Below are 12190 nucleotides of genomic sequence, written 5' to 3'. Positions count from 1 at the left end.
GGCGAGGGGGGACTGAAGAATGAACAGGGGAGGGGGTAACAGAAGGGTCAGGGTCAGAGGGGTTCGGGGATGGTGGCGCGGGAGGCGAGGGATCTACATCCATCGCGCTATGTTTAGCGCACTAGCGCTGACAAGAACACGTACCTTTTTATTTCTCCCTTCCAGTAAGGTTGGTTGTCCGATCGTTCGAAGTAGCAGCCGTTACAGCCAGCAGCACCAATACAGCAGCACCAAACAGCCACCAGCAGCGAGCCAGGTGTGAGATCACTCCACACAGCGATACGACTCGCTGACACTGATGGCTTCTTCTTTTTCCTCGTTTGTGTCTCGTCCACTGCTGTAGCACAATCCAGCCAGCAGCCAAATCGGCTTACGCACCAGCTGGCAGTCACGATGCGAAACAGTTGCACAAAGGAACGACCTTGATCCCGGATTTATTTCACTCGACCAGGCAAACAATGCCAACACTTGTTCACACGTCTTTTGTTTTATACTCTATCGGACCGATCACCAAACACGTCCAGTACTGATGCGTGTTCGGCACAGAATGTAATTAACGATTGTTATGCGTCGTACACAAAATACCTAACGCATAAAGGGGGAGGGGGGTTGAGTCTGCGTTACTTATTGTTACATAGGGGGAGGGGTTGGGTGTAGCTGAGACAGTTTCGTAACTGTGATGTTTGCTCAAAATTGAAAATTCGGGGGGGTGTCGGATTGTTCATCGTTACGTAATTTTGGGGGGGGGGGGAAAACAATTTTTAGCCTTAAGTAATTTGTTTACGACGCCAAAATATTCAGCAATTTTGATTTTCTTGTAATTGGCATCTAAAGCTATACCAGCTTTTATGCATCATTTGAAAAAGATGCGTTTTTTGAGCAAAACGTGATCTTTAAAAAATGATTCGATTTTTAAATAATGAATAAAAAAATGCTCGAAATGTCTTAAATGACAGTTTGCGCATGTACGGTATATAAGCGAAATGTCATCTAAGATATTTCGTGCAGTTTTTTTTATTGTTCATTTAAAAATCGAAGGATAACGAAAAACATTTCTTGAAAATCACGCTTTGCTCAGAAAAATACAGTCTTTCTGCTGATACATAAAAATCAGAAAACCATGTAAAACTTTAGAACCCAATTTTTTTTCTTCATCTATCGTTTATTTGACACGGCACAAATACAAATTAATGTTTAACGGCGCCAATTGTATCTGGCATTTTACTTTCTAAAGTATCATAATAACTAAAAGCAAATTGTTTATCCTCGCTGCCGACTACGAGCTGAAATTAAATCTAACTTAAATCTAGAACGTATTTTAATAAAAGCACTGATTCGTTGTTTGACGTTTTTCCATTGCCATAGACAAGCAGCATATGCAATATGTTCCGCTACTCGGCAAAGATATTACGGACTGGCATATTGAGTTGTCTCCCTCGGGCCCTGAGAGTACCGTGCGGGTCTGGTTGCTGGGTTTAGGACCCAATTTGCAGTGCATCGCAATTTGTAACATTTATGTATACTCTATAACTGGCATTACTTATAAAATCATTGTCATCAGACATTGTCTTGGTGTTAAAAACAATAGTTAGAATCTGGTAGACCGTTAAAAGTTAAATAATTTAAAAATTTCCAAACCACTTATGATAGAATATGATGATGAAGTGAATAAATGATAAATGAAATGCTAGAGAACTGAGGATTTCATTATACTTTTGGCCCTACTCACAGCATTCAATCGACTGTTTTATCGCTGCTTGAACCAGCTCTTGAAAGGAAAATTTTTCAGATCAAAACGCAGAAAAAAAAAACTTTTCTATTCGACTTTCTAAAATTTTAAAAAATAAATCAGATTTCAGTCATATTTCTCTTTTAACTCTCTTTTTTTATAAACTGATTGGTAACCTTGAAGAGAAGCGTTTATTTTAGATTGCCATTTATCGATTACACGGGATGATTGTAGTTCTCTAGTCATTCTTTGCTCCGCGCCCACTGCAAGTGGGCAAACAAGACATAAAGATCGTACACACGCTTCCGGCACACTCATAGCTATTAGCAGCGGCCAAATGGCAGAAAGCAAACGCAACGCGACAAGTCCGGACAAAATTTCTAACATTCCCGGGCATGCTCAGCAATACTGTGTAGTGCTATGGTCCACCGGTTGGTCCATCTGCCTGGAACACTGCGATCAAATCAGTCGCCTGCTCAGCTGCTGCTTTACCGGCTGCGAGTCAAGCCAGTTTCCAGTAAGAATCAACAGTCCTTTTGCTGCAGTATTCGATTATACAATGAAGATTAGATTTCTGCATGCTAGTTTTCATACATGGCTACTGAGAGTAGACGTGCCTTTGTGGACTAGAGCGAATACAATAAAAACAACAAATCGGTTATAAAGTCAAGTCGTATGTATACTTTAGCGTCAGTTGTGCTGGGGAAAAAGGTCTTGCTTCAGCTCTGATTGGTCGGGCATGCGTCCGACGAGTTATATTTACATTTCCAATAATACATTTCAAGAGTGGAAGAAATCCGTGGAAAACTGACTGATACTTGAGCATTTGAAAATGGACGATTTTCGTTACGCTACCAATAAGAGATCCAAGAACGATTCCGTGTAAATGCATAGATTCTACGAATTTCTACGGATTTTTTCTTCTTGGTACAATTTCGAATAAAAAGTGGATTTTGGTGTAAATAATCAAACGACGGAGAATCATAATTTTATTGTCACTAGCAAGCATATTTTTTAAATAAAATCGAATTACCGGAGAATTCCCTTTAAAATTATTACATTATATTCAAGCCGGGACCACATAGTGAAAAAAAAACCATAGATTTCCATAGATATTTTGATAATTCGTAGATTTTATCTACGGATTCGTATTTCTGTAGAAGTGAAATAAATCTGCAGATCTGCCATAAGACGTAGTTCTACGTCAAAAGAAAATACAAATCCATTCGATATGACGACAAAAACATATTTTCAACATTACCGTTCTGTTAGAGAAAACCTCTTTGAATTTTATAAAATAAACATAGAAAATACTTTTCCAATTACAATCAACTAGAGTCACACTTTGCTCTGTAATTTTTCATTGCCAAATTCCACATTTCGCTTCTTGGAAATTCCAGTGCTTGTGTTGTTCAAGAAGAGTTTGGAAAATTTTTTGACTATCTTTCTGCAATACTCTTGAGGCAAAAACTATGATTTAAGACAAATCAGCCAACATGCGAGCAAACTACTACTACATACAACAACAATATCGCAAGCTTAGCCTGGGGGCTAATAGCGGTCTCGATCATCGCCCAGATTAACCAATAAAGTGTCCAAAACATGATGAGTGGTATTCGAAGAAAAGTTCGAGATTTCATCAAAACCAACGGAATTAATTTTCCGCTATTTTTCCGTCAAAGTATAATAAATGGTCTTAATTAATTTTTTTTTTTTTTAAATATTGAAAGACTATAGCATTAGTATTTATGTCGTATTCGTTCCTATTTTCTATTTGTGTTTCTCGTTGCCACTAATCAAAAAACAGACCAAAACATTAAGATATTTAATTGCGCGAATTGTGAAATGTTCAATTTAGTCGCAATCACTGAAACTCACTTGCAACATTGCTTAGTCGCCATACTCACTCTCATAACCGCAGTGCCGTTTTGTCTCCAATTTACTGTCTACCAACAACATTCTGTCCAACAATCCCGTTAGGATTAAATAACCTCGAACAGCTTCCTTTCTCGCACGATACTAGTGAGCTTCCAACCGTAAAACACACAACTTACTATCGAACCTCACAAACCGGAAACCTTCCGAAAGGGTTAGGAAGTGGTTCTTCCGGGTACTTGCGGACAACTTTCACGTATAATTAAAATTTATTATTGCCCAACAACCCGCACTGCTTCCGTTCGGATCGGTGTCCAGTTCGGTCCGTGCCCGTTTGGAACAGAAAAAGGGAAAAAGTTGCATCGTTCTCGGCCGGAATCATTCCAGCTGGAAAAGCTCGATAGCAACAAATTACATTGAAACGTGACCGAACGAAAAGTGATGTTCACCTCTGCAGCAGTGCTACTGCGTTCCGATCTGCACTACCATAAGTCATATTGGTAACCGGTGGTAGGTGGCAGCACAGTCCGAGTCCGAGTCCGAGTGTATCACTTGCATGCTTGATTAGGCTCACCCAACTTTACCCTTTGGTCAGCAGGAGGCAGGTTGCACAAGAGGATGATTTAGCGCACTCTGAAAGCCTGCTGCCCATGTTGATTAAAATTTGTGTCCGATGTATCCTGCGAGTTCACACCTGCCCAGAGGGCCCAACACGGAGCCTGAGAAAGTGGCCCATTGAAATTGATTGCGGTTTGTGTACCGGTTGAGTTTCGGTTGCGGGTCCACATATGAGCTCCGAGATATGAATTATAATGGGCGAAACAATCATGAACTCTAGCTGCCATATTTTACAATCGAATTAGAATGGATGCATGGTTTGTACAAAACACATGGTTGCAACAAAATATAGCTTCACCAGAGCAATTGCTTGTACAAAGAGCTATGATTTGATTGAAACTTGTTCTGAATCGAATTATTAGATGCATGAAGGCAATCATCGATGGGGAACACAAACATTCTTTGATGTGGAGAAGAAAATGTCAAATTAAAACAATTATCAGCTGCACCTACGTTGTGTAAAATAAATAAATGCTTCGTCTTCATCGGGAGCACATAATAAACAGACATGTCCGTGCCGGTCGGCCTGGCGTTCCTGCAATATTGATACTGCGAACTGATTAATAGCAGTCGATCTAAAATTAATTTATGCCAATGGTTCAGCGGATTATCGCTTTGCACTGTATAAATGACTGTAAACAAATAAACGAAATGATTCACGCATCTGGTGCACAGTCTGGTTGATTGAAGGATTGTGGACGTGGAAACAATTCCATTCCGTTTGTTTATGCTATTTGCTGCTCAATGTTACTTCTGCTTATCAACATCCAATATTGACCAGCGCCTAGGATCAACAATATGCATATGAACAAGTCAATATCAGTTAACATTGATACGTGGCAATTCTCCAATTTTGTGTAAAATGAATTTAATACAAAATTTCAAAGTTATACAAAGAATTGAAAATCAATGTTTCCCCTGTACTTTCTATTTCCAGATGAACATCTTAGTAATATCGTTCCTGGCACTGGCATCGCTGTCCACTTTCCCCACGCAGACCTTCGGAGCGGCAGCCGCCGCCGATGTGACTGATCCGAAGAAGTCGGTCGCTGCCGCCGAAGCGGCCCTGCCCGTCAACGATAACGGCCTGAAGGAGATCTGGCAGGAGGACGACCGTGAGGTGTTGATTCGGAATGAGCGTGGCACCAAGAACGGCGGGGGCGCCTCCGGAGCGTCGGGTAAGAAAGACCGCAAAAAAGATAAACTCAACTCAAATTCCTCCTCATCGTCATCATCATCACCCTCCTCGGCATCGTCCGCCCTACAGAAACTCAAACAACAAAATACAAAATCCAAATCTGACAACACTAGACAGCAGGCACAGAGTAAGTTTTGTACCGAACGATTGTTTTCGGTTCGGTTTCAAATTTTATTGGTTTGATTGGCTTTTCTTTTGTTTTGTAAAAACTCAACTAATTGGTAGTTTTGATTGTTTAAAGTTTCGTAACAAGTAGAGTATTGAAAACTAATACACTAACACGTTTTTACTTTCTTCACTATGTTTGGAGTTTGAGTTAACCATGTTTCCACCTTGCATCAGTACCAGTCCCGAATCTAGCGTGAGTAAGCGAGGAGGGAAACAGTTGTACCGAAACGCTCGGGGACATATTTTCGTATTGAATTGATTTGACTGTGTTTAAGCAACTTAAAATGCAATGAAAACCTTTGAAAATGTTCTAAACGTTAAAGATGGTAGAAATGTTAAAAATGTCAAAACGTTCCGAATGTGTACAAAAAGCGTTATTAATGTCCAAAATGTCATTTTTGATATTCTTGGAATTTTTATTCCTTTGACTTGAATATAGGAAAATGTCACGAACGTCCAAAATATCATGAATGAAATAAAATTTGATGCGAGCTCGAGAAAAAAATTGATGATAGTTTTTTGCTAATTAAGCATAAATCGTATACAGCAATTCGAGAGTGCAAACTATAATATAAAATATGAGCCACAAGTAGGTAATTACTAATATTACGAGTGCACTATTAACAGTTTTTAACTATAACCTGAAAACAAATTGGGATTGTTTGATAACCTGATACATAAACTTTGTAGAAGTCTGATTAATACAGTGTGAAACCAAACATGGAAAATTTAAATGCAATGCTCAAGTGAAACTTTCGCTTCATTTCCCGTACCCTACTGCAGATTCACAGTGCCGTTACACCAAAGGACCATGGACCGAGTGTGATGCCAAGTCCAACACCCGTTCCAGAACACTGTCACTGAAGAAGGGCGAACCCTCCTGCGTACAGACCCGCACCATCCAGAAGAAGTGCAAAAAAGGTAAGCTTGAGTAGCCATAGCCAGCTTAGTCGAGCTCAATGCTACAACGTTTGTTTAATCGTCCGTCAGCCTGCCGTTACGACAAAGGAGCCTGGTCCGAGTGCACCCCCGCCGGACAGATGTCCCGCACCGATAGTCTGAAGTCGAGCAGCGACGCTTCCTGCCAGTCGACGCGAGTGGTCAACAAGAACTGCAATCAGGGAAAGTCGAAAGACAAACAAAACAAACCGGTGAAAGCCGAAAAGAAGGAAAAAGGTAAGATAATTTATAATTTAGATACAACCCTAAAAAATCTTTTGAAATTTCTCGTAGTGGTTATCTCAACACCTAAATTTGTCTCATCACGCATATTTGTTTAAATTGCTGTCAAATTTTATCCTATTACCTAGATAAAACTTTCGACTACTTGACTAAATCGAGAAGTAAAAACATTTACCTTGGAAATTTCAGGAATTTTGACGTTAAAATGAACAACTTAGAGTAACGAAATGAATACAGGTGTTGAGATGAATATGGGAGCGATTACACTGTGTACATATATTGATGTTCCATGAAACCACTAAAATCAAAAGCTTCTACGCCAGATTCAAGTGTTACAGTTTATGCACAGTCTAATCTGGTTCGAATCATATATCAATTAAAATTGATTCTCTGTGTAATAGATAAATATCAATGTACGACTGATGGGCGACAATACATTCTAAACCACGTAGTGATAGCGATATAGCACTATCATTTCCTCTTCGATAATAATACATTACGCCGATTGGAGTTCAATATTAACATTTCAAATCTCTCTTTTTTCTGTTCTTCTTTTTTTTCGTTTTTCGATAAAACCATTATGATCAGCTATAGCATTAACCAAACTAGCATTTCGAATTTTTGAGGTAGTCAATAGTATTATCATTTGTAATAAAATAAATGCTTGAAACATCACTGACGCAATATTATGGTGGCTTGGAAGGGGCTTGAAGGGGCACACTAATTGACAATTAGAAACACTCGATCAAAAATAATTCATCCACGAAAAAAAAAAACAAATCAATTTTCATTATACGAAACAATTTTAACATTTTCGCATATGTTTGGTTTGATTACTAAAGTATTACTGCAACTTCTTTAGTACCTAGAAGGATTCTCGAGATAATTTTAGATCATAACTCTTGAAGGAAATCTGGCACAACAAAGTGATCTTATTCTCAACCAGTAAGTCCATAAAGTGGTTTTGACCACTTATCCACGAACAACTTTGCTGAAGACCGCAGCCTACTAAGCGTCAAACTCACTTGATCACTAGTGATCGTCACTAGATGGAAGAATTCCGAACTAAACTTTTACCCAGCCAAAAACCCTTGACCTCCAGAAGAACTTTGCTGAAGACTTTGCTGCTTGTTTTAGGTGATGCCAAACTTTTTGCTGGGCTGTAATATTAAAAGTGGGTATTGCAATACGCAGTGAAGCAATGAAACCTAAGTTTTTTGGTGAATAATAATTACCAGTACGACATAAAAAAAATAGATTTTGGCGCTTTCGCTCTTTGAATGCGAAGTAAATTACAAAAACCTCTACTATCCCATAAGATTTTTTGCTATAGAAAAGTTATTCTCTAATGCTTTTTATACATGAAATAATCCTAATAGTGGACTGAAATTAAAAAAGAAACCTTGCATTTATGAATGAACACCATAAATCTGGCTTTTCCAAATACACTGGCACTTTTTTGCAACTCAAATAATACAGAGAACTTTTGAAAATTCAAAGATAAAAAGTTGACAAATTTTCCTATTTTGACACTATCAGTCTTCATTGACATTTGTAAAACCACTGATTTGTTGGCAACCATTACTAATATCACTTTTTGTCCATTTTCAGCGTTGTACTTGTTTACCTTCGAATAATTATCTGGTTTCACTACGCAATGCATTCATGAAACGACGTTGATTTTTTGTAATATTATTAAAAAACAAACGATTGAGGATATGCTTGTGCCAATGTTGATAGATTAACCTCTCGTTTAGTGTAAATTAATACCTACTTCGTTTTCGTCACAAACTTAGTTCACCATAATTGCTCTATCTGTTCAATTTCTTTATGGAATTAATTTAACCAAAATATCATTGAAAAACGGAAAAGTATGATCTTCTTTTTTAAACATCAAAGTTCGGGGTCGTCATATTAAATTTGGGCGCCATTTTGGTTTTCTTTTTCTCAGAAAAACCGTAGTTTAATCAATTTTTCTGAAAAAGTCCAATATGGCGATTCACAAACTTACGAGAGTCAGAGGAATTTCAGTGAGCCAAGAGCCAAAAAAAAACGAAGGGTCCAAAGAGTTATTGATTTTTCGGAAACGAGGGGTTCATCAATTAGATTGACCGAAATGTCTGTGGTAAAAGTATGATTATTATTTACCATTTCTTTATTTGGAATGTCCTTTACCCAGTGATGTATGGCTCATAACTGTAGGACCAGTTACAGGAAATCAACAGGCGTTGAGAAAAGTGACAGAAAGTCTTGAGACGGTTTACCTATCTATCCCTTAGAGATTAGCGTTGATGTGTTCGGAATTTAAATTAAAGCCGAGTTCTGAATTCTCGTTAAGTTCATATTTGTATATTAAAACGTGTTTATATAAATAGCACTTGCATGCTAAACTTTTAACATCAAGGAGAAAATTCATTTTTCGTTGATTTTTTTAGTGCAAGAAGTTAGGTACATCATAGCTAAGTGTTTAAAATTTAATGCAGCACTGTTTATTAGTACAAACCTTCTCGAAATGTCTGCTGTTGTGCTGCTGTGTGGCAAACTGGACTGAAGCTGAATTTTCTACACGCAGTCTTTTGTATCGAGTTCAGCGTAGATTTTTGCCATCAGGGCGTGGCCACACAGCTTAGAGAAAAAAGAACAAACTAAAACACCTTCGTTACTACTGAGTGATTTTCATAAGCACCAAAAGAAAGTTTTTACTTTCCCGATGCGAGAATCACTCTGGTTCTTAGGTTAACTAATTTTCGTTACTAATATTTGACTGATAACGGTGTTCGAGTGGGCACAAATAAACAATTAAACCGAAAAATCACTTAATTTAGCAGTGAAAACTCTTGTAATGAGGGTTATATCTTGCTGTGATAAACTATTCAGAGGCAACACTACCGTTTATCTTTGGTGCGCCCTGGTCGTTATTGTAAAGATGATTATTGAGAAATAAATGAACATTTCACACTAGTAGTAGTTGTGAAAATTCTCATAACTCTTATCTGCAAGAATTTAGAGTTCTAAAAAGAACCGATTCCATAATCTTCAGCTCGAAATGTGTGCAATAGAACGCAGATGATCGCACCACTACCGGTAGTATTGAATATTTTGTTGGCCGCGCATAAAATTTGCTCTCCGCTGTGCCCTCCGGTTGCTGTGCCAGCAAAATATCCTGCAACGTACGATGGTAACTGTTGCTTCCGTATGCAAAATAAAGGTAACATGCTCCGCGAGCCTGGAAGTTGACTCGTATGAAGCTCTCGTTTCTCAATGTCGCGTACCTCTAACAGCTATACTCCACTCGCTATTGTGTGACAAACTAGACTGAAGCTGAATTTTCCACACGCAGTCTTTTGTCGAGCTCAGCGTAGATTTTTGCCATTAGGGCGTGGCCACGCAGCTTAGAGAAATACAAACGGAACAAAACACTTTGTTGAGTCAAAATATGTAGGCAGTGGAATTTATTTCGTCCATGTTATTGTTATCTGTGCTCGGGAAGCAAGCCAATAACGAGGGAAATGTATGGGAAAGCTTGATCTTGAAACTTTTCACCTTTTTCCACCATTAAGCAGTAAAGCAACAATATTGAACAATATATCAAAAAATTGTTACACATTTTATGTATCCACCGACATATAAATGACTAAGATGCATTAAGTCGTTCGCTTGCTATAATCGTTTGAAATCTGACGCAACATTTGCCAGTTTCATTTTCAATTTCACAAAGTGTAATCTAGTATAGAAAACAAAGACGTAGTCCTACGTCAAAAAAAATGCAAGACGCCACTCCGCATCCCATTCTTCTACAAAAAAACTCAAGTTTTCTCTGTTGTATTATTTCAGCAGTGCGCACTACATACAATGTACTTCCATGTATTCTCAGAGTAATTCACTACTCTTGTGTCGCTCGGTAGTGTCTCCATCTCGTTCCTGTAGACCATCGATGCACTATGGGAAATTTTTCATACAAGCAAGCGGACAAAAATATTTTCATCATTTTTTCAACACTTCTGATGTTTTTTCTACTTGTTATAATCAAAATAAGTTGCTTGAGATCATTTTTGAGTGTAATTTAGATTGAGGTGTGTATTTTTTTTTTTTTTGTATGAAGACTTGTTGAGACTTGTTCGGAATTCATATTATGAAATATTCAACAGTAGGCACGAGAGACCATCACCTTGCCTTAAACACCTTCGAGTTTCTAAGGGCTCGAGGGTGCCCAGATACTCTAAATGCACTGTTTTCCGGGCGGCTCGTTGGGCCTTTCCTAACCCCTTGTCTCGCCGGAGGACCACCGTGTCAGCTCTGTTTAGAGTCCCACGCCGACACCAGGATGTCCATCATCCGCTCCTAACATGGAGATCAGACGCTGTTTGGAGCCGCACCATTTTAGTGAAGAGACGCTCGGGTTGGGAAAGTTTCTCGTCAATCGCAGAAGTATGGTTTACGCGCCAATGATCGCGTCACGCCTTCTCACTCAGCTATTGCCGGATGACAACATTGCCTAGGCAGCACGAGCCTGTTGTGTCCATGTTTCAGCTATTGCAATCAAATGTAGTCTACTACAATCATATGACTAGTACAGGTGTGATATAGGAACTTGTGAGGGCCGAAGCTAAGTTTGACGCTCCTTATAGGTTGTCAAATCGCCAAACGAAATCCACCACTGATAGTTTCTGAAATGGTGTACCTTTTGGCTTTGAAAAATTTTCGATTTCGGAAAATTCATGTGCACACTACTTTTTTTTTAAGATTTATCATGATGGGTCTAAAAAGTTAAACCTTAACTGGTTCGAAAGTGTACCTTACTCTTTCCCGCTCACGGGATTTTCATGATTTAAAAATACTCAACGAGTTAATACTTTGTAGACTGGTCAAATTACTGTTTTGAAGTAAAAGTGGAATTTGAAATGATGCTCCAGAGCACCTTTGATTCATTTAAATATTGTTAAAAATAGAAAAAAAAACAATGCAGTTTCGATAAAAAATTGCTTTAAAATTCAAACAAGTTGCCCTTAGATGATTATAGCTTTTAAACCATTCCTGTAAATGTAGTGGATTGCTACACTTTGTAAAGGATAGATATACGTAAAATTTATTCTGATTATGAAATCTATTGATGAATGTTGTTCAAAAACAATTTTCAAAAACACTTTTTTTCCATCGTAATATCCTGACTATCTTTTACATATGTTTTGACAATAATTCAAACATTTAATGCCAAGATGAAAGTGTAATATAAAAGCAACATTTTGTAGAAGTAGTCAAAAGTTCATGATACTCTAGAGTCATCATAAGCGGAAAAGGTTTAACCACAGACAAACAGACGTGCCTCTTCGAAGGAAAATCCTGAAAAATCTTCGTCCTTATTCTAAACGTTACACCCATACGCCACCATGTGAGCTTATTGCGTACTAACTCATTTTTGT

General features: G+C 38.2%; 1 protein-coding gene across 3 annotated transcripts in view; it reads left to right on the top strand.

Moving 5' to 3' along the window:
* The window catches only part of LOC129721346 (protein FAM133A), a 163430-nt gene that overhangs the window by 139287 nt on the left and 11953 nt on the right, over positions 1-12190 (top strand). For 2 of the 3 annotated variants that reach the window (XM_055673801.1, XM_055673802.1), the window contains exons 3-5: positions 5160-5547; positions 6372-6509; positions 6579-6764. In XM_055673801.1, the coding sequence (XP_055529776.1) occupies positions 5160-5547; positions 6372-6509; positions 6579-6764 (712 nt within the window). The remainder of the gene's footprint in view (positions 1-5159; positions 5548-6371; positions 6510-6578; positions 6765-12190) is intronic. The other variant, XM_055673803.1, reaches the window with a different exon arrangement.

The sequence above is a fragment of the Wyeomyia smithii genome, chromosome 2 (assembly GCF_029784165.1).
Source record: "Wyeomyia smithii strain HCP4-BCI-WySm-NY-G18 chromosome 2, ASM2978416v1, whole genome shotgun sequence".
Lineage (NCBI taxonomy): Eukaryota > Metazoa > Arthropoda > Insecta > Diptera > Culicidae > Wyeomyia > Wyeomyia smithii.
Note: the sequence above shows the minus strand (reverse complement) of the source record. Positions and strands in the feature narration are given on the sequence as shown.